At 42.6% G+C, this 26,785-nt stretch overlaps 1 protein-coding gene across 2 annotated transcripts; it reads left to right on the top strand.

Moving 5' to 3' along the window:
- The first annotated feature begins 2,527 nt into the window (after nt 1-2,527).
- Nucleotides 2,528-25,774, top strand: MAML1 (mastermind like transcriptional coactivator 1). 2 transcript variants are annotated; one of them, XM_054079833.1, is made up of 5 exons: nt 2,528-2,933; nt 13,200-14,609; nt 16,913-17,182; nt 19,374-19,488; nt 21,365-25,774. In XM_054079833.1, exons 1-5 carry the CDS (start codon nt 2,595-2,597, stop codon nt 22,354-22,356), a joined length of 3,126 nt encoding a protein of 1,041 aa, XP_053935808.1. In that variant the 5' UTR covers nt 2,528-2,594; the 3' UTR covers nt 22,357-25,774. The 2 variants fall into 2 exon arrangements, with proteins under 2 accessions (XP_053935808.1, XP_053935807.1); XM_054079832.1 differs by having other exon boundaries at nt 13,197-14,609.
- Nucleotides 25,775-26,785: the final 1,011 nt, after the last annotated feature.

Genomic DNA, 26,785 nt, shown 5'->3' with positions numbered 1-26,785 from the left:
CTTTTCATGGAATGCAGGTGATCACTGCAAGAGCATACCTCTGAGGGGGCGATCTATGTAGCTTCATTACACTGTACCAAATATGTTGGTGTTCAGATGTCTATATAAACTTTTGCCTTTGTTTAGAGTAAAATTAAATGTCCTGAAATTACTTTTCTTGCACTGAATTTTAAACACTCCAGTGTTGTTTAGTCATAGTGTAGGTATAGCGTGGGGAATTATTCCCAGGGGCTGGAGGAAAGAGTGTTCCGATTACCTTGCAAAGAATCTAACCAATTACTAAAAGACTCTTGTTCTGGGTTTTTTTGTAAACCACCTCTTGCTGCCTGTCCTTATGTTGTATCCCTTGGTTGTTGTGTTTGAAATATTAGTGATCACAAATGCATAGCAGGGTTTCTTGATCTTTCTGCAGTGTGCAAATAAACTGTTGTAAGCAAGATACTGGAAGTAATTTCAGACTTCTGTTGGGAGCTCTTGCATGTTCAGAATGCCTTTGCCTGTTGAACACCTGGTAAATACTGCTCCTTACTGCAAAAATAACTTATACTCTGATATGGAAGATGTCATAGCTTAAGCATTGCTACTAGCTTGTTCTCAGGACTGTATTTTTATCGAGGGGCAGCTGCTATTTATGACTCTCAGTCCTTTGAGATGAAGTATATGTAAATGGTTTCAACTTAGCTAACATTTTGAGCACAACATAGAAATCTATTAATTTAATGGTTTTTATTTTAATATGCAAATTGCCTTAAATTCCTGAACAATTCATGTGCATAAATGTTCTTTCAAAGCATCAGAACTGAACTTCAGATCTGCTATCAGCTTTTAAATAGTGTTATATTAAAGGTAACTGTACATCTACATTTGCTTCTGCCGAATCTCCTGAAGAGGTCTCCTGTCTGCATGTTCTGGCTTTTTTTGATACCATAGTGTATGCTTCTTCAATAATCACTACAATAAATGAAGACTTTCCAAAATGGATAGACAACTCCAAAGTTACTCTTTATCCTACTTTCTAACTTGGGTGGCTCAGTTTGACCTAGGAATCATTCTTTTATTTTTTAAAGCCTTGGAGGAAAACAGTTTAGTGATCTGCTTATCCTGAGTACATTTAAAGCATAGCTGTGTTTTTAAACTACTGCCTTACAGCTGCCTCGCTGCAACCGCTGGACTAGGCTTGGAACTGTTACAGACACTCAGAGGTGAATTTGAGCCTTCTCTGTCCATGGACGCCCAAAAGCAGCAGCTTCTGGAGAGGATTCTCTCCTTGGCTGAACGTGCTGGGGGTGGGAGGGTGGGGTTACGCCTGAGACAATAAATCCAAACACAATCCTTGCGGAGTAGGTGCAGGCAAGGAAAGAGAAGGCAGTAGAAAGGCTGGAAAGGGTTTTTTCTCTGGGACTGGTGCTCACTGAAGAGAATTGATGCTCCCCTGTTCTGAGCGCCACAGGATGTCATCTGGCCTTCCTGTGTCGGGGGGGGGGGGGAATTGTGGCAGCTCGAGGCTGTGACCTGTAAAAGGCACTGTGCCTGCCTGCTTTTAAAAGACCTGAGGAGGGACTCTTGCACGGGCCCAGTGCCCATAGCTGTAACTGTGTGGCTGTCTCTCTTCCCTTGCTCCTTCGAAAACAGCGTTCCACTTTGCCTGTGCTTACCCGTGTGGGGCTTGTGACTGCAGCTCATCCCCAGCTCTTCCCAGTTAACGCCACTCCTGCATCTTTTTATCAAAAGGGGGTTTTGGTGTGTTTTTCAGCGCCGCTGAACAACGACTGTAACTTCGGTAGCAGAAATGACCTTTTTCTTTCCAAAAGGCACATGTAGATGCAGCTTGGAAAAACATGTAAAAGCTATTCAATAAAGAAACTAAACTCGGTTTGGCTTTCTTTGTCTAATTAGCACAACCGCCCCTTCTTCATCCCTTCCCTCACTGGAAAGCGAAGGGAGCAGGGATGGAGAAGAGGAGCCGGAGTCCTTTCCTCCCGTCCCTGTCAATCACCGCCGGTCGCGCCCCGCTCGCATAGCTGATTGGCTGCGCCGTCTTGACTCCGCCCCGTCACACATATGATTGGCTGCGCCGCTGTAGCCCCGCCTACCCGCACATATGGTTGGCTGCACCGCTGTAGGCCTGCCCCTACGTTCAACCGATTGGTTGCTCCACGTTGGCCACGCCTCCCACCGCGCATCTGATTGGCTGCGCCTCCTTAGCCCCGCCTCCCTCGGCGCCAGTGCCTTTTAAATGCAGCCTTACGCCACAGCCCCGCCCCCCTCCTCTTTTGCTCCTTTCCACTGGCTGTCGGCGCTGCCCGTCAGGCCTCGTGACGCGCGGCGCCGCGTGACGTCACCTGCCACCCAGGAAGCCCCGCCCACTTATTCTCAACTCGGCTCTAGAGGGGAAAAACAATTTCAAGATGGCGGCGGCGCGGATAACAATGGGGAGCCGGAGGGGCGCGCCGGGCCGGGCCTGAGGCGGCTGAGGGAGAGCGGGGCAGCGGGGGGGAAGCGGGGGCGTGGGGGAGGCCGGCGGGGAGGCGGGGGAAGCGATGGCGGCGGCCGCCGCCGCGAGCAGCCGATAGCGGCGCCCCCGGTCCCGGCCCATGGTGCTGCCGCCCTGCCCCATGGCGGAGTTCGTGGTGCCGCGGCACAGCGCGGTGATGGAGCGGCTCCGCCGGCGTATCGAGCTCTGCCGGCGCCACCACAGCGCCTGCGAGTCCCGCTACCAGGCCGTGTCCCCCGAGCGCCTGGAGCTCGAGCGGCAGCAAACCTTCGCCCTGCACCAGCGCTGCCTGCAGGCCAAGGCCAAGCGCGCCGGCAAGCACCGACAGCCGCCCCCGGCCCCGCCGCCCGCCGCCCCGCCGCCCGCGGACAGGAGCGCGGCCAACGGGCTGGACGGGGAGGCGGGCGGCGAGCACGGCCGAAGCAGCACCCTGATCGCGGTAAGGGGCAGCCCGGGACTGCCGGGGGGGGGGCCGGCAGCAGGGGATTCCGCTCGGGGGTTGGCACCGGGTGGAAGGAACAGAGGGACCCGCGCTCTTGGGCTGGTGGGGGGTACAGCGAGCTCCGGTCCGGGACTGGCACCGAGTAGAAGGAACAGAGGGAAGCTCCGCTCTGGAGCTGGTGGTGAGGGCCGGGAGCAGAGGAAGCTCCGCTCTGGGGCTGGCACCGAGTAGAGGGAGTTCCCCTCTGGGACTGGCACCGAGTGGAGGCAGCACAGGGAGCTCCGCTCTGGGGCTGGCACGGGGTGCAGAGAGCAGAGGGAGCTCTGCTCTGGGGCTGGCACCTGGGATAGGGAGCTCCGTTGTGGGGCTGGCACCAGCTAGAAGGAACAGAGGGAGCCCCGCTCTGGAGCTGGCACTGGGTAGAGGGAATTCCACTCGGGAGCTGCTGATGGGTGCAGGGAGCACAGGGAGCTCTGCTCTGGAGCTGGCACCGGTTGCAGGGAGCAGAGGGAACTCCAGTCTGGGACTGGCAGTGGGTGCGGGGAACTCCAGTCTGGGGCTGGTGCCGAGTGGAGGCAGCACAAGGAGCTCTGCTCTGGGGTTGGAACCCTCTGGGCCAGGCATCGAGTGTAGAGAGCTTTGCTCTGGGGTTGGCGCTGGGTGCAGGGAGCAGAGGGAGCTCTGCTGTGGGGCTGGCACCGCTCTGAGGCTGACACCAGGTGTAGGGACGTTCTCTCTGGGTTTGGCACCAGGTGGAAAGAGCTCCGCTCTGGGGCTGGCACTGCTCTGGAGCTGGTGGTGGATGCAGGTTGAAGAGGAAGTTCCCGCGGCTGCTCAGCTGCAGGTGGTGTAGGCTGGTTGGTATTTTCATCACCTTTGTGCACTGGAAGAACGTGTAAAAACTGTTGCCTGGGAGGTGGGAATAAGGGTGGTCCACTGTGATAATCAGGGTCATCTGGAGCATCATTGCGTGAGTTATGTTTCTGCCTAATCCATCGAAAATGTCCCTGCAGAAACTGTCAGAGGAGTGTGAATGCTGCGGTAGCTTTGGATTTTTGTTTACTTCATTAGACCTTTACTTTAGTCTGTCATGGTTTAGGCAGCTCTCTTAGTATGGATATGCTTATTACGGAGGGGGAGTTTTTAAGGCAAATAGTGTGTCTTTTCCAACCCAAACCATGCTATTGGAAAAGACTTTGGTGGAAAGGCAGCTGCTTATTTGCCACTCAACTCTAGTGGGTGTGAACACTATGGGAATCCCACTCCACCCATTAAAAACTGGCTTAGCTCAAAATCTTAATGTTCCTCTGGCTTCTCTAGCATTTCTGGTTGTCAGGATGTATTTACGCAGTCTTGTTTGTGTATCAAGATAGCTATTGCTTAACTTGTTCTGAGGCCTTTAAATATACTGCTCTGTGCTAATGTGTCAGTAATGTAGGTTAGTAGGATAACCTCTTGAAGGCTGCCTCTCTTAATACCTGTCTGTCCTAAAACCATATATTCCTAAACGGTGGCCCGCATGTAAATCATACAATACTGTTCTGAGTGTCTTTAAAATGGGGTACTGTTTAGCCTGAGACATTTCTAGGTTAATATCTTGCTTAAATGATGTTTTTAAGTTGGTCTGTGTGTTTGGTCAGATTGGAAGGGAAGAAGGTGTGATTATTTGCTGTCTTGGACATCGTTTAGTTACAGTTTTTAAAATAGAATCATGATAGAGCTTATTGTATACTTGCGTATGACTGTATGATGTGAAATACTGAAAAACAGGACGCGTAGATGTCACCTTTCATATAATGAGCACTGGGCAGCGTGTGTGCAGTTTGTACTATTTACAGGTGAAGCAAAAATGTTATTCAGCTGAATTGTTTCTACTCTTGCTAATATACGTATGAGAACCTAAGACTTGCTGTCTTTTCTGAAGACCAAGGTACTTGTGACACAGTTAGGACACTTCAGATGGTTCTTAAAGGGTACTTGAGGAGGAGAGGAAACCTTGTGCATTCCTGATAGTGATTGGGTAAATCTTTCCAGGTAGCTGTTGTTTAGTTGATTGCTTGGACACAAGTTTACATTCAAGATCAAAAATAACTCAGGCTCATATTTTATTGTCTAAAGACTTGGTGGGATTTCTGTTTATTCCTTCTCTGAGCTCTAAGGCTTTTTGCATATGGGGCTCTATCCACTCTGTGTATTTTTGTTCTGTATAGAGCTCTTTAGCATGTCAAATCCTGTTGCTTAAACTGCCACCCCGTGTCTTCATATTGGGCTTTTAAAAGGAAGAGGCCTTCAATTCATTGGTGGTGTTTCTTTTAAATTGCTTTGGATGTGGATTTGATCTAATTAGCATCCATGATAATGAGGACTCTCAACTGCAGTGAGGTTCTGAAATACACTGCACATCTGGGGAAGCCCTTGTACAGGAAGCTGCTGCCAGTGGCCAATTTACACAACAGAAGAGGGTTTTAGTGTATGAATGACTCGGCCTGTGCTGGCCTGCTGTTTCCTTCCTAAGATACATGACTGTAAGCTTAATTGCAGCTGCTGATTCATTGCCTCGTTACTAGGGCATAAAGATGGTTTGCTTAGTAATTCAAGTTTTGAAAAACAACAACAAAACCCCACTGCTGCTAATTTTGTTCCTTTGGTGTAAAAGGTACCTCTCTAGATTGCTCTTTTACCTCTAGCAATCATGTAGCTGTTACCAAGACCAAGCCTGCGCTTTGTACAGGAAGGACACGGTTTAGTTTACAATATTCAATAAAGTTTGGATGAAGATCAAAATTATCTTGTTATAAAATATCCTGGACACATTCCTTTCAAAAGAATGCTGCTAGATCAGTTAAAAAGGCATTATATCAGCTATTGTTGCTCTTATGATCCAGAGTTTTCTGTGAAGCTGATATGACTCTTCTCTTGGAAACTGGCACTTTGTGTTGAAAGTGAATGAAGCCTTTATTTTGATCCTTGAAAGGGAAAGTCACTCGTGTAAAGGTGAGAGGTTTGTGGTCCAGCATCGGAGAGCTGGTAGCAGAAGGATGAGGAGCTGCACTGCCACGGTTTGACTAGTGCACAATGTGCATACTGCCGGATGCTGCGCTTCAGCGCATCTTCTGCAAATTCAGAGTAGTTGTGGGGAACAGCATAGCACTGCCACTTCCTCCTTAATGTCTCGTGTGATTGTTCACGTGGCCAAAATCAGATATTTTCTCTTCTGTTAGTCTGTTCTCCATTGTGGATCCTGAAGCAGGATGGATCTTGCTTACAATCAGAAGTAAGGGGCAGATTCTTCCTTTCTTTTTTTTACTGAGAAGCTCTCAAATTTGAGCAACAGAAACCAAGAGAATACAGTATTGATATAGAAATACCTCGGATTATTTGTGTACCGTGTAGTCCTGTCCTCTATTTGAGGAAAAAGATAAAAAACATATTAACTAGTTGGATTTTTAAAATTTTATGCCATTAACTAATGGGATATTAAAATGTTGAAATTTACTTAATGTTTCTGTTGTTTAAGATGACATTATTAAGTCTCTGTTCAAATTAGAAAGTGCTTAGTGTTTGGATAACGTATTGTTCATTGTGTTCATCTTGTATTTTTGAGAAACTGAGAAGTTGGGAAGAGACAGGACTTGGTCTCTAGAATACTTTTTCCTCCTTCTTGCCAGATTCTGATTTGAGAAAGTTCATTCTAATATGCTGTTAAAATTCTCTGCAGTGGAAAGATTGGATTCCTTATGTTTCTCTGGCAGACTGCAGTGTATCACTGAGTGGAACAGAAAGTGTTTCCTTGACTTGAGAATGAGAAGAAGGGCAAGATCTGGGTTTTCATCTCCACTCCTTGTTTTATGTTGTGGTTTCTCGGAAGGAGACCTGCTCCTTGTTTCTTACTGTTTGTTTTTTTTTTCCCCACCTGAGAGCAGTTGTTGTGTAGATGGTTTGCTTTGTCTAGAACCACCACAAAACCACAAACGGTATTTCTGGAATGGGCAGGGAAGGTCTGGTCGGTGGCCTGTCTTGGGAATGCTATGTGCTAAAGCTGAAGAGCAGACTGGCAGTTGTTTAAGAGTGATAGAAGTTTTTATGTTAATAATAGGTAAGGAAAGACACCAAGTAAAATGTTTAAAAAGAAATCTAACTCTAAGGAGAGCAATGCAATGTTTCTTGGTTGAAAAAACTTGAAGTAATAAATTTAAAGGAATAGATTGCCTGGATTGTACTAACAAGCATTAACAGTGTTCCACTAACAAAGCTCAGGCTGGTACAGTAACAATTCAGAAGAACTCATTTTTGTGTAAGCTGTGGTGTAGGAATGTTAAACTGAGAAATTCTGTTTTACCACAAAAATAGCAAATGATTTCCACATTATTTATGCATAACTATAGTGCAGTCTAGTCTTGCTGCTATTGTTTGTTTTTGCTGACAAGTCTGATAGTTTGTTGCTCAACAACTCAGACAGGTTTTTGTCTCCTTTTAGTTCTCTGTGGGGTATTATATGTTTGAAACATTTCCCTTACTTGAGTAGATAGATATGCAGTGGTGCTTCCCAGATTGTAAGGATCTGGGAGTGACTGCTCTGCTGCTGCCGCTGAAGTTCAAGTGAGGTGGAGGATCCGGCGTTGCAGCCGAAGGCACAGCAGTTTTTTTCAATTTAGCAGAACAATTCCTGTAGCAGAAGCTGCCCCTTGTGACTAATGCAGGCTTGGGATATTTATAGCCATGCATATCCACAGCCCTTCTTCACTCCAGCAGGCAGTCACCCAAATACAAAAGTCTTCTGGAATTAAAGTAAAAGTCAGAATTAAAATTAGTCCAGCAGTTTGGTTCTGACAGCACAGTGGAATGCAGGAACACAGTGGGTAATAAAATGCTTTCCTTGCAAGGGCCATGCGACTTTGGAAGCTGTGGGCAGATGCACAGTTACTGGGGAGCTGTTACTATGTCGTATAGTCCAAATGTTATGTTTTCTATTCAAATGTTATTTTCTATCCAAAGTTCATGCGCTACAATTTCTGATATTCACATTGTTGTTCCAGCTAAAGAGGTTGTCATCTCGATGGCTTCTGTGCTTGGCCAGACAGGGGAGGAGGATCTGTGTGTAGAGGACCTACTGAAACCTCTGGTTCATGGGAGCTTCTGTGCAGCAGGACTGTCACTCCTGTGGCAGAAAAACAGATATGTTCTATTTTGGTTTCCCCTTTGAGGTGATACTGCTGGTATTTAGCTAGGAGGCATATTGCAACTAGATTTTTATTACTTTTCTAAGAGAAATGTAGCATTTCTTCTTTGAAAATGACCAGCATTCTTTTTCTCATGCTGGTATTTCACTACAAATCCTTGTAGACATAACTTAATTCTGAGACTGAAATGGTAAACTTATTCCAAATAAAATACAAAAACATAAAGCTGTGTTGAGGCTTGTAAGAATATTTTAAATTCTGTAACAGATGCTTTAAAAAAATTTAAACAAGAATATTATATGGAGCCTAAAAGGCACAGTATAAGAACCAGAGATTTTTCAAAGTTGGTTTCTGTCATGTTCACTAGGTATTTATTAGAAAAAAAAAATGAAACTTGCATGCAGTTTCTATTTTATATAAATTTTTACTGTCCTCAGTTACAGGACTTGAAGTATAATGAATTACTGAATTTTTACAAAAACAGTTTAGTTGACTGTCCTCAGTTCAAAAATTCTGCATTATGAAGGATTTCCTGCTTTCAAGTGCACAGCGTGAACTAAACTTCCACGCCTGTTAAGTTCTATCACGTTGCGATGCCATTGGTTTTGGATTTTTATCTGAAACTAGTTTCGTGTATTGAGCCTTTCACACTGATGTTTTGATTCTTGCAATAATATTTTTCTCTTTTATAAAAACAAACAAACAACCTAAAGAAAACAAAACAAAAAAAAAAAAAGGAGCAGCTTTGTGCCACTGTTCTGATCCATGGTTTATGCCCCTTTCCCACCAAGGCAGGAAGAGCGCACTACACTGGGCTCTGCCGTTCTGAACTCTTCTAGTGCTAACAGAAGAGCTGCTGATGACGTTTTAAAGCTTTCCCAATTTCTTATTGGGCTTTCATGGTAGGTTGTGACAGCTTTTACGGAGTCTGCTAGCTCGCCGTGCAGTGAGACCACAGTACGGCTGAGCATCCTTGTGGTGAAACTGGCCGATTTTAAGGCAGAGATTGAATATAGCGTATCAGAATTGTGTGTGTGCTGTCCGTTGTCTGGTGGAAGCCTTGTCATTTGACTGGGCACACATCCATCTCCGGCATTGCGGTGCTGTGTCCTGGTCAAGTATAGCCTGTGTATACTGTGAATTACACGGTCAGAGGCTGCTCGTGTTGGACGTGTGATGGATGACACCTGGGTTTCATCTGTTTGTGTTCCTCAGGTGAGGGATGCACAGTTACAGCCTGACTGGCATGTGTGCTCTGCCGAGGAAGTGTGTCTGGTGTCACGCTGAGGACTGTCTGTTTTGCTCACGTGACGGAACCACAGCTCTGATGATGCAACGCGGAGGAGGTGCAGCCCTTGACCCTTTGAGAAACTCCATGTCCTGTCTTGGGCCAAAGGCCTGAGGCCTGCTTACATCCCTTCTTTTGCACTGTTCCTTTGCACATGGATTTAGATAATTTGGATAAATGCTTTTGGGGTAACAGGTTTTAGGCAAAGCTAAATAGCAGAGATCGTGGAGGTTCATCTTCTGGTGGGAGGCTGAGTAAGCTGAGAAGATAGGACTACATTTCTGCATCTGATCCTGTGACGATGGAAAGGCTTGGCTCGCGTGTTATACGTAAAGTTGATTGATTCTGCTAAGGAAACCACAGACAGCAAAGCAGAGGGCCCGGCACCTTACGGAATGATAGAAGACAATATATTTAAGGTAGAGGGATTTTCCTAGTGAGTAGCAGCTATGCTTTACTTTCATCAGCGTTTTGTGGTTGAGTGGGGTTTTTTTGAGTTTTAAGAGAAGAGAACAGGTTTTTCTTGCCTTGAGAACTTTGTTGGAGCAGCTCAATATGTAGATAGCTTGCAGATTGACTAGTATCTTGCATGCTCCTTGTTATTTTTCCCCCCCCAAATCAGATTTTTTGGATAGATGCAGACAAATTGGGGGAAAAAAAAAGAGTTTAGTGTTTCTTTTTCTGTTAGGAAATCAAGAGCTGAGAGTGTGTGAAAAATGCATGTTAGAAAGGAATTTCACAAGAGAAAATTGCAGAGTAGTTATAGGAATGTATTTGTGAGGATTTGGGATTCTGTTACTCAAAATTAAACATGAGTAAATAGAATAAATCGGGATGTATTTCTAATGACCGAGAAGGAACTTGTAACTTTTGCCTCTCAGATCTTTATAGCACTGTCTTTTCTTGGAAGAAAGGAGGTAGAAAATGAAACACCATTACTAAGTTAGTTTTAAGCTGGTTGGCTGTTAGTATTGTAGATAGCGTAACTACAGTAGTAAATCACAGCATTGAATTACTGCTGTGATCTTCAAGTATGCTTTTGACTCTCTTTAATGTGAAAAGTGAACTAGGATGCAAGTGCAGTTGGTGAATAGCATCTAAAATTCAGAAGTTAAGTGTCCTCTTTACAGACTGGGCTTAATCTTTTCTGATACGGATAGACGATAAGCAGATTTTCTTCTTTCCCAAGTGTCTGTTGGCTGTCATGCACAGGTAGGATATCTTCCAAATAATCTTGGATTTAGCTGAGGTGAAGCAAGGCTGGAAGCAGTCAACCCCCAATTTTTTTCTCTTTTTACAAAGGAATATAGTTTTAAGTGGAAAGAGGAGTTTGTATAGAGCAACTAAAGTAAAGCTGCTACCAGGAATTGGATATCTGAGCATTGTAACCATTAAAACCCATGCAGATATGAAAGCTCTTAGGTGTTTTTATTGAGAGAAAGAGCCTGTGATGGAGATGAGGGGTCAGTATCTTTCTTAGACTACAGTATCTGTAGCTCATCAGTGTGGATGATTTAATCTTGGATTGGTTGACTAGTTAGTTGCATTTATTGCGAATGGTGTAGTACAACAGCAAATATCTTAGCACAGATTAACTTCTGTAACATTTGTCCCGCAACCTATGTGTTTTTTGCAGCCTGTGAAGAGCTGTGTGTAATTATAGCTATAACGCTACCAAAATCCTAGTTTCCTTGAGTTTCTGTATGAATTCTAATTAGAGCAGTGATGCCAACGGGCATATATTCTGTTTCAACGTAGAAATTTTACTTCAACTATGAGAAGAATATGTTCAGTGTACAAAACTAAACCATTACTTGTATGTCAGTTTTCAGGGAGTGTGTTTTTCCCTAATGATTTAGAATTAAGGAGGATCTATTTCTAAACTTGAGGATTGACTCATCATATGACCTTGGGCAGGTCCACCTTGAGCTTCAGTTTTCCCACTTGAGTATTAAGTAAACAATGAAGGCCAAATGTGATTGAATTGAGGCTTCTTCTTGTTTTGCCTTTTTACAAAAAAGGTAAATTTCCATTATTCTTGCAAGTCAGTATTTGGAAAATTCACTCTAAATCTCTTATTCCAAGCTGTAGACCTACAGGTTTGGAGGTTTCCAGTTCCAACCTCCTCTCCAAACTTACACCTCACTACGTCCTGCTGGTTCTTCTGATAGCACTACTCTGCTGCTATTTCCATGAACCATGTAGAAAATCATAGTCTCCTGGGAAGCTGCAGTCTATCCCTCAGATAAAAAAAATAAGATTTTGCTGCTACCTATGCAAGCATTAAAAAATAGTGGTTTTCCCAAAGATCAGCTAATGGGGGACTGTTTAAAAAAAAAAAATAAAACTATTAACTGTGAGCCAGTCCTTCTGCCCTTCAATCAAAGAATGCTGTTACCCAGGCAACTGCTGTAAAATTCTGATAATTTATGCTGGCTCTACACACAACCTTGCGCTTGTGTGCCGAGATCCTGAGGTTTCCCCTGTTTGTTCTTGGATGAGACAGTTTTCCCCAAGCGTTGGTGACTGCATTGTGGAGACTGCACGTAATATTAAAATAAGCATATGCATCTTGAAGGTTGTTTAATGAGATGGTTTTTGACCATCTGAGAGAGCTGTTGTTCGGTGAACCACACTTCAGCCAAGTGGCATTTTGTGGGGGATCTCTTCGTGTGAGGTGTGCACAAGCTTCTCCTGCAGGTCTGGGGAGCTGATGGGAGCTTTCTCTTTCAGCGCAATGCTCTGTCGGACCAGCGTGTCTGCCCTACAGGTTTGTCTGCGTTGGGGTGGTCATTCCAGCACAAGCAACACACAGCTCTTTTTACAGAAGGCACCTGAGGGAAGGAAAAGTTCATAGTCATCTTTGAGGTGTACATGGATTCTGTGTTCAGATGTTTTTGAGGTCACTGGAAAGAACTTTATATTTGAAAGAATGCTGCCAGGAGAGAGGAGTTGAAGAAAGGCTCTTAAACTCTGGTTGTAAAACTCTTGCTGTACCTTCTGGTTGCTTCTAGGTGGCACTACAAGAAAAAGAATACGCGCATTCACTGGCTGTGAGCAGCCAGCTGTTGAGCTGGTTGGGGCTTTGGTGGTCGTAGTGCAGAGAGGAGCAGCTGGCACATGGTCTAGGAGAGATGAGGAGAGGAATAAACCTACACTGCTGTGATAGAATTGACTGAACTCCAAATTGCATTTTGCATTGTGTGAAACTGGTCACTTATTGTTGCGTGACCAAGTGGTTTTGCTGTAGTGCCAAAAACGTAGTTGTGTACAAAATTTATATACATAACAAAAATTATAATCACAAGAGAAATGATCCTCTTTTCTCTAAATATGAGTCTGCTTTATAAAGCAGTCTTACAGAACAATTATACTGAGTGTACGTGGGCCAAATAAAATACAGGGTTTGATTCTCGTCTAAAATTTGAATCTTGGCATTCTTCAGTATTTTTTCATTCTGAATAGGAAAAATCATAAGATATTCCAGTTCACAGCCATTTCTCAACGTTTTGTTGTTATCAAACTATGTGGCAGCTTTTGGTTTTGTTTGAAGGAGGATCTGCGTTTGATATAGTACATCTTTTTGAAAGTTTACCCTAAGAGATTATAGTAAAGAAATAATCTCACATGATGACTTGTAAAATAAATCTTACCAAAGATTTAACCTTTTTTAACCTTTTTTTTTTCTTTTTAAAAATGTTTTATTCAGAGCTAGACAATGTTCTGGTAAGAAATAAAAATCCTAATCAATGAAACATAAAACTAAATAACTAAAACCTTCCTTTTTTTCAGCAGCTCCATGAGACTGTGAAAAGAAAGCTTGACAGTGCTGCTTCCCCTCAGAATGGAGACCAGCAGAATGGCTTTGGTGATGTATTTTCTGTATCCAAGAAACTGCGTCGTGATGATGGTCTTGGTGGAGTGAGTGGTTCTTCCAATGGAATGCCCCCTGTGTCTCCACTCCATCATCTTGACAAGAAATCTGGCAATGGAGATACCTTACAGCTTAATGGAAAACATCCGATGGGGCTAGATGGCATCGGCAAGAAATGTCTTCCAGATTCCAGCCTCCAAATGAATGGAGGTGGTGATACTGACGACTCATTTCCTCTGAGTTTGAACAAAGAGCTGAAGCAGGAGCCCGTAGATGATCTTCCATGTATGATTGCTGGAGCAGGGGGTTCTATATCTCAGAATAACTTGATGCCTGATCTTAATCTTAATGAGCAAGAATGGAAGGAACTTATTGAGGAGCTTAATAGATCAGTGCCCGATGAAGACATGAAGGATCTCTTTAATGAAGACTTTGAAGAGAAAAAGGATGCATATTCTTCAAATTCAGCTGCACAGACTCCATTGCCGCAGGATATTAACATAAAGACTGAGTTTTCCCCAGCACCCTTTGAACAGGAACAGATAGGATCTCCCCAGGTGAGATCCACTTCGTCAGGTCCAGCATTTATTGGTGCTGCTTCTGTACCTGTAAGTGCCGCTTCTCCAGCGGTTGGTAGTTCTCAGGCCATGTTTCAGCCTTCCAGTCAGTCAATGACTGAAAATCCTAATCAGCCCGTGATGCAGGCATCAAACCACTCTCAGAACGTCCAGAGACCTCTCCCCAATGTGTTGTTACCTGGGAAGGGTGCAGGAAGTGCCAAAGAAATGTCTTCTGCTCATCAACTTCAGCAGATTGCTGCCAAGCAGAAGAGAGACCAGATGTTGCAGAACCAGCAGCAAGCTTCACAAGTCCACCAAACAAATCAGATGTCTACGTGGCAACAGTCTGGGCCTTCTCACAGTCCACTGGCTGTCCCATATACTATGGAAAATCCCAGCAGCCCATCAGTTTACCAGCCAGACTTTAACAATCAGAAACTAATGATGCCTAATATGGGAAACAAAAGCTCACCGAGAGCTGGAGGCAGTTACCACGTAAACATTTTGGGTCATCAGCAAAACAGCTTGAACCAGAACCCTGTGAATAGTCAAGGCTCTATGCTAGACTATGGGAACACCAAACCCCTTTCACATTACAAAGCAGAATGTGAGCAGGGTGTTACGGTACCTGGTCAGAACAAGACTCCCATGTTGGCGTACATACAACAGCGCCAGCAGCCACCGCTGTCTCATGTGAACGATGACCAAAATGGGATGATCCTGTTGAAACCCAAGTCTGGAAACATTGCCTACCGGCTGCCACACAATCAGGTGAATGTTCTGGATTTCGTTACCTTTGTTTAGTAGCAGACTTCGGGTTTTACCACAGGATGTTGGATCGGTAAGGCTGGAGTATGGATTACTCTGTATTGTTTCGAAACAGTTGCTGCATGATTTTAAAGAAGAAAATTATAATATGCAGTAAGCTGAGGCAAGAATCATTCTGTTTTCTGCTGGAGACAGCTTTTAATACTCAGTTTTAGGTCATGTGCTAATGCGTGATTTCCAGCTTAATATACTTTGTGGGCAACAAATTATGTCACTTCATAGAAGCTTCTGCTTAGAAAGATAAATAGATACAGTGTAAACTTTTGCCTAAAATAACTGGTGTAAAACTGTAGTGTTAAACAGTGTTCTCAAAGAAGCTTTGATTTTTTTACCTTCGTTTTAATCCTACTTGTGTCAGAGTTGGCTTACTATGAAAAGACAGTAGCCTTTGGTTGCTTCTGTAAGAGAGAGGGAAGTGGGGGCTGCATTCTGGATTTCTTGAGTGCTCCATTGGGGCTTTTCAAATCTAAGAATTTGTTATTGGTTAAGTTTCTGGGGATTGGGGGAGCGTGGGATAGGAGAGAAAGATGTCTTTAAGAATGAATAATGATAATACTTGGCTGGTTGAAGCAACGTGTTTCAGGTTTTCCTGTAAAGGAAAATTCCAGATGGTGCTGCTTTGCCTTCTACATAACTGATACTACAGGTGAAAATTTGTCATTGATGGAGGTGTAGACTTGCTGGGATTCTGTAACACGTGCCTGCAATGCACATACTAGGTGGCTTGTTGAGAGAAAAGGAATTTGTTATAAGGATTAAAGCTCCTCTAGCACAAGCTGTTGGAGATTTAACTCTGGTAATATGTTTCCTCAATAAAGCAGAACAAAAAACCCATGAAAAAAGATCTGATTAGTCTGTGATAAATACCACACTAATGTGAAAATCTGAGATCAATGGGTGCTTTATAAGGCACAAAAAAAAGTTAATCTCTTTAAAAGCTAGCAGAAGTAATCTAATCTAATGACATTTGGATGGAAGAAGAGGAGTAGAAGTGATTGTGTATGTCACATCTTCCCCACACTGAAAAACATGAGGATGACCTTGCATCTACACTGCCACGCTTGCACTGAATTAACAAGTACTGGTAAATGCTTCTGGAGAGTTTCTCAAAAGCTTGCATACAGAACAACTTGGTGCAGTGTTGCCTCTGTTTGGCTTCTGATTCCTTGTGAAACTGCAGAGAGTGAGAACCAGTGGCTGAAGCCATTTGCTGCATTCTGAACTTGAAAGTAGTGTTTATTTGCATTAGAGATGAGGCTGAGCTGTGCTTAGAAATGATAGAAGTGATCAAATTTCAAATGGATTTGCCGCTACAAAGAGGAGAATATCAAATCGTGGATGATAATTGCTTCCTGTTACTTTTGCTTATCCCAAGCTTTGGTCTCCAAAAAAAAGTAGACTTATGAAAAATTAATAATAGCAGGCTTATCTTTAGTAGTATTGTTCTCTGTGGAATAGCATGATGGTTGGATTGCTGGAAAAATATGTTAAGACTGATTTTGAACAGTGATAGCTGGCTTCCCCTTCGCCTGCAAATAGTAAACACAGTAAAAAAAGCAGCGTTAGGAGGGGAGGCATAAATACTTGAATTAAATGTTGATAGAAGAGATTAAATAAGATTAAATACATGTTTTGTCTGATGAAAATTTAAAACATAGTGTTTGAAAAGCTGCTGACAAAGTTAACGGGAGTTGGTGTGTTTGAATTGCTGTTTGTAACTGGCACCACTCCTCTGGCTGAGCAGAAGCACAAAGCACTGTATGCACCTCTCTAAGCTGAACTTCAGGAAGTGCTTAAAGCCTCTGTTCCTGAATGTTGCGAAGCTTCTACCCTTAACTCTGAACTGTCACTTCTGTGCCTGGCACTTTATAAATGGGGTTTGTCTGTCTTTAATTAGCTGAACTGGGTACCGTATCATATTTTGCCTTTTCCATTAGAAAGTTCACAAGTGAATGAGCTATTGCATAAAGATGGAACATTGTATGGAACTGATGTGGTTTTTATTAAATAGCGTAAATGTACAAATTAGCAATAATTGACAATTTCTGTTTTTCTGAGATGTGTTATGATTTCCATCCCTGTGTAGACTTTATTTATAAAGTCTCTCTTCCTTATCCTGTAAAATGCTAATAGTAGTGGCCATCAACATGAAACGCCTTTCCTCATCTTTGTGGCTACACACAGTTTCTACGTTTGGAGGGCTAACCTGTTTCTGTAACTCATCTCACTTTTTCTGTATTCTACAGGATCAAACCCCTTCTCCTAATGTTCCTCGCGCTCCCGTTTCTGTCCCCGGCCCTGGTGTGGGTGCCCAGGCTCCCAACGTCTCCATGGCTGGTAACCACAGCAACCCACCCTATCTCAGCAATCAGCAGCAAGCAGCAGTGATGAAGCAACACCAAATGCTGATGGACCAGCAGAAGCAGAGGGAGCAACAACAAAAGCACTTGCTTATGGAACAACAGAAGCAGCAATTCCTAATGGAGCAGAGACAGCAACATCTTCTGGCCGAGCAGGTGAGAGGGGCCAGCAGTCCTTTTGTCTGCACTGCTTTCCTTTGGACTGAAACAGGATTTGAGATCTTGTTGAATAGTTATCACGTTAAAAAATAAGGAATGTAATAATGTAAGGAATGTAATAATAAAAGTGACCCAAACACAGGCACTTGATTGCCAAGGCTTATTTTTCCTGTTGTTACAAGGCACTGTGGCAAATGAAAAGAATATAACAGGTAGAATTGAGTAGTGTGAAAATGCAAGACAGTACCTACAGGGAGAGAAAGTATCATACCAGCAATAGTGTAATTCTTTATGAAAGAAGAATGGCAAATGAAATCAGAGCAAAAATAAAAAATAAGTTTGTGATACTGTTGACGTGTCCTGTAGAGCTTTAAAAATGGAAGCCATGAGCAAGGGACTTTGTAAGCATATCATGCCTTCTGCCTTTCGTCCCTGTGAGGTCCACAGCAGTTCATGCTTCAAATTTTAAAACATCTTTCACTTGTTTATTTGCAGAAAATAATTAGACATCTGCATCCAACTTGCATCTTATCCTGCCAAAAGAATTTAACTCTGCTGTCCATCAGACTGCAGAAAGCTGCTTTACCCTCTCTCAGGGAAACAGGCTCCTTGTGTGAACCTTTCTAAGCTCTAAACCTTTTGCAAGTCTTTCAGCTGGAAATCAGCCCAAAGGGCTTTATTCCTGTCATCAGTGCTTTTCTGCATTTTTAAAAGTGTATGCAGGTGTATTCCAGGCACTGGCACTGCACATGCAGCGATTATCAATATCTGATGTAGAGGAAGGGGCAGATGAATTTTCAAGGAAGGTTTGATACCTTCAGGAGAGAGAACCTGGTATTCAGATCTTTTGGAAAAAGCGTGATGATCTGCCACTCAAAGCTTTTGTTTCTTTGCATTTGTTACTCTGCATCTCTTTTTTTTTTTTTTTTTTTCCCCTTTTCTGCTTCCTCACCCAGTTTCTGCAGCTCTTGGTTTCTCTCAGAACTGTGGCATCTCTCTCTGGCTTCTGTGGTCAGCCTCTTTCAGGTTTGACCGGTCCTGCAGGTAGCAGGTCCTTTCTGTCAAGCAGCCTGCCCTCTTCATTCCTCAGCATGTCTCAACAGCTTCTCAGTTGTAGACATTTCAAAAGGATGGGAGTGATATGCATCTGCCTACTTGTGGTCTCTCTTTTAAAGGCTTGCTGCTTGTGTCTTCACCCTCGCACTCTTGGAAGGGAATTTCTGCCCCCTTCTGTGTCCTGTGCAATTTCAGATAAGTCGGTGGGTGTGCATCGTCTCACTTCTTGGTTACGTCAGAATGGCAGTCTGGTTGAAGAGGCTGTGAAAGAAGAGCCAGAAACGCTGTGCCTCTTTTGTATTTTAAAAGCAGCCTCTTGGCTGCTTATTCTGTCAGGATCTCTAACTTTACTGATAGTTCATGTATATACTCTCGACATTCCCCTCAAGGCTTTGGTTTATATTTTCCCCGGAAGATTCCTAATAGAAAATTTGCTTATTCCATTTTTCAAATGTTTTTACCGTAAAGTAGGTATAGGTTTTAAAGATACAAGGATGTTTTGAATGATTAGTGGGGTTTGTTTCAATTGATTGGTGCCAACAATGGTAACAGAATTTGTATAGCTTCAGTCTGCAGTTTTCCGTAATCTTCTAGGGAAACCTATGGCCTTTTCCTTTTTGAAAACAAGAGCCAGAAAATACGTGTTCACTTTTTAATTTTCTGTGTAACATTGTTGATATTTATGACTTATGTACTTTAATTTCTGAAGAGAGGTGTCTAAAATAATTTGATCTGGGGGATAAAGAGCAAAAAAATAGTGGCTTTTTATTTTTTTACATGCTCACTTTTGCTCTTTTTGTACCTGTTAAGTGTCTTTCCAGTATTGCTAACAATGCCTCTTGATTGTGTTACTGATTAAAAGACAACTATTTCGGATTGTCAGTGTTTTAAAGACTTAAGGCATGCATTGCAGTAACTCCTGTAATGCATGCTGTGTTGCCTCTCGGAGTTCCTAGTCTTACCACTGGTCAGATTCAGTATTTGAACCTTGAGAAACAAGAATCTGAAGTTATTTTAAGGCTGCAGAGGCCCCTTTAGTTACCAGCCCTGCACAAAAGTATGCAGATAGCTTCTGTTTGTGCGAGATAGTCACAACTTGTTTTCTCATTGTCTTGCATTGTCCCTTTCCTAGGAGAAACAGCGGCAGCAGCAGGAGCAGCAGCTGCAGCGGCATCTGACTCGACCGCCTCCCCAGTATCAGGATCAGTCGCAGAACCCGTACCAGCAGCAGGTTGGACAGTTCACAGGTAAGTGATGTGGCAATGGAAATGATGTCAGAAAAAGGTGTCTTGACACTTCCTGGATTGAATAGCATTTAATTAACTTATTACATCTTCCCATGTTGCAGTGCCTTAAAACTTTTAGACCTGTGCTCTGATTCAGTTGCAAATAACACCTTTCCCTGTTCCAGGTATCTGGGACAAGACAGCTTAAGTTTCTGATGCTTAGTATTGCTTTGGAAATGGGTGAAATTCTTAAGTACCTTCATTGTTCTAAAGGCTTTTTTATACTACCATTGCCATGTAAAAGTTATCAGTTCTCCTTAACTTTGATATATTTATGTGGTATTAGCACTCAGGTTTTTTTCTGAAGCCTAACATAGCTACTGCTTGTATCTATCAAAGACTCTCATGAAAGAAAAATAAGTGATGTATTGATGTATTATTTCTCTCATCTCCTAGGATGAGTTTAAAATTCTCTAAAACCTTTAGCCCTGCTACCTTTAGAAGGGAATGCAATTTGAATTCTCATCATTACGTGTTAGTGTCCTGCATGGAGTGGTTTTGCAGGAGAGGCAGCTTGGTGTGTCGTCAGTGTATTAAGACTGATAAATAAAAGATGATGTTGCCATTAAGCTGGAATAGCTTCATGAATGTGGAAAAAAGAGAGAACAGTAAAAAACTAATCTCCTTACCTGAGGAGTCCTTACCTAACAGGACATCAAGAAGCCATTTGTCTTTTTTCATAAACCTAAAAGTACAAAGAAGTGCTTGTTCCCTTTGTTTTGTTTCCTTCCTCTCTGCGTTCCACAGAAATAAACACTGAAGGGAAAACATGCAAATAGAAATGTGATATCCTCATTGTGACAGTGTTTATGACTGGGCGGTGTCTAGTAGAGCTGTGATGGGGTTTTGTTACTTGACTGAAAAAACTTGATACTGATACAAAAGGATTATGTATTAACAGTCATCAGTAGCATCCTTCAAACATCGCACTGAAACATGTTTACCTTCTGCCACATATCTACAGAAATACAATAGTACACCTGTTAGAAATGGAGGATGTTTTGCTGTAATGAATGTCAGTAGTATTAAGACGATTTTTATTTTGCTGTGATAATGGTAGCTATTTTTTGCATCTTAAATGCTGGTATATGTGCTACCACTTCACTGTCCTGCTCCATCAAGACTCCTCTGTAACACTGGTGGTTTTGTGGTGTGTTTTGTTGATAATGAATGCAATATAATTTGAATTATATTTTAATATAATTCAATAACATTTTGTTTGACTGAAAATTGAATTAATAATAATGGAGAGCCAATATTCCTCAGCTATCTTAAAATATGAAGAAATTCAGCAGCTTACTTTTCAATTCAAAAGTAGAGAAAATACTGGCATAGGAAGGCTTCCCTTGGTTGGCTGTAAGAAGTGTAAGGGTGATTATACGCATTATGCTTCACAGTTGTACAATATGAGATACACAGTGTATGCATGGAATAACTGACTCTGTGTGTGTGTGTGCAGTAAGTGGTGGGTTTTAACAGCCTAGCAGGTAGTACATGCTCTTCAAAGTATGTGTGTGTAACTTTGTGCATAAAGAAATATCAGAGTTCTGCCTTTAAAGTCCAATTTTTAAAAACTGATGATGCTGCTAAACTCTTAGAAGCAATGGTCAGATTTTTTAGGCCACCGGCATATCTGCGTTTGAGGTCAAGGTGGAGGTGCAACTGGAGCAACAGTTGATGCTCTTTTAAAGTTCTGCTCTCGAGTGTGTGTTGGTTGCAGAGGTTGGTTTGTACAAATACAGCTGCACCTCCTTTCTGGATTCTGGTGTCTCCAAGCCTGGCTTGGTTCTGATTGAACCAAGGTATTTCATGTGCAAAATGTTTCTTTGTATTTCAGCATCCTCTTCAGCCATGCCTGGGGTCAGTAATTTAGGACAGTCCAGCTCCAGCAGTCCTCGGATGTTTCCTCAGAGCCAGAACATGATTCAGATGGGACCTGGACACGGTTCTGTTCCTGCGCTGCAGTCGGGCTCCAGCCAGCAGGATCGAGGGGTGACTCAGTATCCCAGTATGCAAAACATTCAGCGAGGGGGATTGTACAACCTGACGTCTGGTATGACGCAGATGGTTCCCCAGCACGCAACGCAAAGTGCCAACGGACAGCCATCGATGCAGAGACCGGGCAGCTTGGGCCAGGGCGCTGCCGTTCCTGCTGGGTACGGGCAGAACACTTTAGCAAACTCAAGTATTTCTCAGCAGCACAACAAAGGGGCACTGAATCCAACCTTATCTAAGCCACAGATGGCAAGAGTACCAGCTGCTATGGGGGCTCAAAATGCATCTTGGCAACACCAAGGTATCCCTAACATTAACAACCAGACACAAGCAAACAGTGGCTTGGGACCATTTCCTGCCAGCTCCTCTTTCCACATGCAGCAAACTCATCTAAAGATGGCCAACCAGCAGTTTGCCCAGGGAATGCCTCAGGTAAGCCTAAGCACCAGCAGACCGATGACCTCTATGAATGCTGCCGTCTCTGGGCAGATGTTGTCGTCATCTTTAGGTGCGCAGCAGCGGACAAACCCACCCACACAACAGCAGGTACCTTCACAGCAAGTCTTGCCTGGTATGAACCAGACTGTTCCAGATCTGAATGCTTTCAACCAGAATCCAAATCAGCAAATGCCCAACAGAGGTAACCTGCACTGTAGTCAAGGGTACCCTGTCAGGACAACCAGTCAAGAGCTGCCTTTTGCCTACAGTGGCCAATCGGGCAATAATGGACTTCAGAACTTAACTGGTGACACAGACCTGATAGACTCTTTGCTGAAAAACAGGACTTCAGAGGAGTGGATGAATGATTTGGACGAGTTGTTAGGAACTCATTAAAATGGGGCCGGGGTGGGGGGTCTACTTTTTTAATTATTTCATGAAATATAAACAACACTTGGACCAAAAAACCTGTGGCATTGAGGAGTCTTGCAGGCATTAGAGGTAAAGGGTTGGGAAAGGGACTGGAGCTGCTTCTCAATGAGTGTTGATAGACGGTGACAGTGCACCAAGCGGGTCTGCAGGAACAGTGCACTTTGTCTTGGTGTCTCTAAGGAGTCGCACACTTGAACAGGTCAAAAAACAATTGTGCGCGTCCTAGCCAGCCTTTCAGAAATCTCACTTGCAGTGTTCTAAAATTAAGTTTTTAGTTATTTAAAAATAAAACAAAATTCCATGGAAATAGTGCAGAAAGAAAGCAAATAGTTGCACTAATTGTGCCTAGGGCTTAGTCTCCTGCAGCTATTACTTGCAATCATTAATTGTTCATAGCTTGACATGCAATTTTAGTACTGTCCATCCAACTTCTGACTTTTTATTTGAGAAGAGGCTGTATGCACCTGAGTATGCTTGCAAACTATTTTGAATTGTTTCTTTTACCCATCGCTGAAGCGTGTGCCTGTATCCTCAGTAAGCAAGTGATACTTCACAGTAAATATTTCTAGATGCTGGTGAATAGATGAAAGAAAGTATTAAAACCTGGCCAGTTAGTCTAGGTAGTCGTCTTAATAGATTGTAGTCTTTAAGCTGCAGTTTGCACTCTGTTGTAGAGAGGCACAGTTCTTGGCTTATACCTTGCTGTATTTAAAGGGGGAATTTCTTATGGGAGAACTTTTAAACTATAGTAGGTTTAACGTGAATTGTAAAGCCATTTACTTTGCACCTGTTTCTTCATAACTTATTTCCAAAGGTAGTTGTATTTAAACAAAGGCTTTGCTTCATGTCAGTTCATCTAGTTTTCTTTGTTGTAAAAAGTAAAACTAACTTTTGAGATCAGTTCATTCCCCAAAGTTCGCAGTGACGCAATGAGCACAAGACTTTGTCACTTCAGGATGAAAGTGAAGAAAAAAGAATTGGGCCGAGAGGTGGAAAGTCCTTATCAGCAATAATAGCACAGGCAGCCTGGGAGAATACTTGTATCAGGATTGCTCCAGTATGGAAGTCTCCCCCTTTAAATACTTGTTGTTTAATACTGAGTTTTAAGTTTGATAATCTTTGTATAGACTGGTGGATTTATTTCTTTAATATCCCTTGAAGCAGATGCTGGTTCTTCAGCTCGGCCCAAGGACACCTCTTATCTGTGTGCTGGGGTCAGTCTGGAAAGGACAAAAACCGCAATGGGAACAGTCAGTGTTCCAAAGTCCTTACTTTCTACCAAAAAATTCCCTTATCCACCAACAAACCACCTTGCCTTAACCTTTATTTTAAAATGAAAATAAAGTTGAAAGCTTTTTTTTTTTTTTTAAATGCACAAATACCTCTTCCCTTTCTGAATCCACTTTTTTGGAAAACTGCTTTAGACTTTCTAACCAAACCCAGCATTGTGGTTTAAAAGAAATTTCCTTCGACACAGACTGGCTTCTTCAGGAGTTTTCTGCACTGCAGAGATGTGAGAGAGGTTTTTTTTTCCAGAGTGGGTGAAGGGAAGCGAAGGATAACATTGAATTCAAAGAAGGAAAATATCTTACTGTATCTGCAGCTCCTTTATGAGACAATTTGCACTTTTAAAAACTGCTTTTTAACACTAATACTTTAACCCTTTCCAAATATGCATGGAACATGGTTTGTCCAACACACTTACCTAGTGTGGATGAATTACGCTCTGTTGGAACAGATTTGCTATTGTATCATGTTGAACTGTTGGTGAAAGATGTGCGTTGATCGGTGGATCCCACAGTTGAATAATGGATAAAACTTCACTGAAGCAGACTTAATCCCTCGTAGAGCTTTTGAAAAGATAATATTCATATTGTCTTTGGATGGGAAGACAAAGGTGTTGGTGACTTCAGTTGTCGACACTTTTATTTTCTAGAATTAGTAGTTGAGATGCAAATAACTGTTGCTAACTTTATTGGCAATCTAAGAAAAGAGATGGTGAGTTTGGTTTGCTGTTCAGTTAAACCAAAAACTGGTCCAAGGTCAGTGTTGTTAGAAGAATATAGATATAAACTAGCAATGGCAGGCGAAGGAGTGTTTGCTGTATTTTTATTTTTAAGGGTTAACTTTGCACCAGCGTGCCTTCCCTTCCTGTTGGGGGTGTTTGGGACCTCATAATTGCAAGTGACATCCTTCAATGTCACTAATTTTTTCTCCCCCTTACAAACACTTCAGAGAAATAACAGGGTAGTAGGATTCAGCTTTTCTTTCTTCCCTGTTCAGGCTGTGGTGAAATCTGCTGCATTTTCCAGTAGACTTTGCACACAGGCTTTGTTCTGAGTAAGTCAAAATACAGTCCATCCAGTCGTGATATCTTAATTGGAGGAAAAGAACATCTGTTTGCATTATTACTACCAAAAAGGCAATCCCGCTAAATGTCCAGGAAAACGCAGATGTGTTCTTCCCTCCACTGTTTCTGGAAGCTAAGGTGGATATTGCCCTGCTTGACGAGAGGTTTGTTCAGGAAGGTATCTAGACTTGGTGACAGGGCCTTTTCATGGTGCTGTTGAAGTCAAATGAAGTGTGAGTCTAGACAGACTGTCTTATAATGCCCATTGGTCTTCATATGTGAACAGGATCCAAACGGTGTTGAACCCAATAAGAAACAACAGCCCTCGCTTCTGGTTTTGATCCCTGGCCACGCAGTGGGATCGCTGTTGGAAACACGGTGTCACTGTAACAAGATTGAAACAGTTCAATGGAAATGAAAATACAGTTTAGATGTACATAGGTGCATGGGGTAGGGCCGGGCTTTGCCTTTATGCCCTTTAACGTGTAGTTGTCTGTATATGCACTTGGGCTTTCCATTTCTTGCAGCTTCAGAGCAATAAAATGTATCTCCCCTGAACTGTACCTGGCCAGCCGCCCATGGCTTTATTTATAAACTGCGGTTTGGGTTGGGTAGGAAAGGTGAGAGTGTCACTGTGCAACATCCACTGCCTTCCAAAAACCACGATTCAATTGAAAAGGGTGCTCAAAATTTTGTTATACACATTTCCTTTGTGTAAATAAATGTTTACAATTTTATATTAAAGATTTGAATAAGAGTTAGATCTTCTGACTGTATATTTTTTACTTTTTATAGATTTTAAAACTATAATTCTTTATATATGTGTTTGGGGGGTATTATGGTAAGTTTTATGCTTGTAAATGGAGAACAGTTGAATCTGATGCTAACCTTTATGAATTTTTGTCATTGAAATGTATAAAGAGTCCATTAATCCCCTTATTCTTTTACTACAGTTTCTGGTGCACACCAAAAAAATCCTTCACTTCTGTTTTATCATTATAAAATAAATATTTTGCTAGTGTATTAAACATACATGGTGTGACTTCATGCATTTGTGTGAGCAGAGCATTGTTCACTGGTGGTGTTCCCAGCAAGATGCTTTCCTTCATCCCAACACGCGATTTCGGTCAGCCTGTTACTAAGGCTTATATTTTTCTGCCGTGTCTTACAAATTCTTACAGTTTCAAAAAGTCCATTTATAGAGGTCTTAGAAAACTTTCCTGTGAGAACAAGGCTTTATGCTACACCCACTCCTTCTGGACTTATGTTTTTTTTAATGCCGTTGTAGATCTTAAGCTGAGAAATGCAACTGCAGAGGTGATTTTTACTAATGAAGAAGCTGTTAACAACTACTCCAGACCTCACATGCAAAATGGTAGCGTTCCAAAAATAGGCTTAAATTCCCTCAAAATAACAGGCCTTAGATGTTCCCACTGGTTTCCTTGAGACTTGTAAAAAGACAAAGATGTTTGTTTGACGTTGGCGGGCTGCAAACAAATAACCAAACTGAGAAATGAGGAGCAGGTGCTGCAGGCGGGAGTTAACGTGTCTGAACCAGGAACAAAATACTGGCGGCGAGTTACATGAAGATTGCTGGTCAGGTCCTGAGCCACTGCCCAGAGCCGGTGGGTTGGAGAGGCTGTGGAAAAGAACAGCAAAATAGGTCTTTCCGACCCTGCTGGATTGAGGAACCTCTTAAGCTGGACACCTACAGGTATGTTGGTAAACAGGTAAAGCAAGGACCTGTGGCTCCATCAGTGCCCAGAGGAGCCTGCCTTCAGTGGTGTGTGCTTGGATCTTAGTGCATTCCTGTTAATGAGTTATTACTGGATTAATTATTCTGAACTGAACATTCGAAGTGGTTCTCTTAGTGTATTGTAACGTTTACAGCAGACCAAAGAACTCATTACTGTGTGTAATATTTCCTGTTTGTCAAGAGTGCCTTTTAGCTGATGATATCTAGTCCTAATTCTAAACTAACATCGCAAGTCTCTCCAACCACAGATTCAGCAGCAGCGATAAAGAATTGCCAAGTATAACACA

The sequence above is a fragment of the Cuculus canorus genome, chromosome 14 (assembly GCF_017976375.1).
Source record: "Cuculus canorus isolate bCucCan1 chromosome 14, bCucCan1.pri, whole genome shotgun sequence".
Lineage (NCBI taxonomy): Eukaryota > Metazoa > Chordata > Aves > Cuculiformes > Cuculidae > Cuculus > Cuculus canorus.
This window is presented reverse-complemented; position numbering and strand designations above follow the sequence as displayed.

What these genes read in the sequence shown, in the direction of transcription:
- MAML1 (XM_054079832.1), top strand. Translation starts at nt 2,595, where the DNA reads ATGGTGCTGCCGCCCTGCCCCATGGCGGAGTTCGTGGTGCCGCGGCAC. An exon ending in ACCGGCTGCCACACAATCAG is followed by an intron (nt 14,610 to 16,912) that starts GTGAATGTTCTG and finishes TGTATTCTACAG; the next exon opens with GATCAAACCCCTTCTCCTAA. An exon ending in AACATCTTCTGGCCGAGCAG is followed by an intron (nt 17,183 to 19,373) that starts GTGAGAGGGGCC and finishes TCCCTTTCCTAG; the next exon opens with GAGAAACAGCGGCAGCAGCA.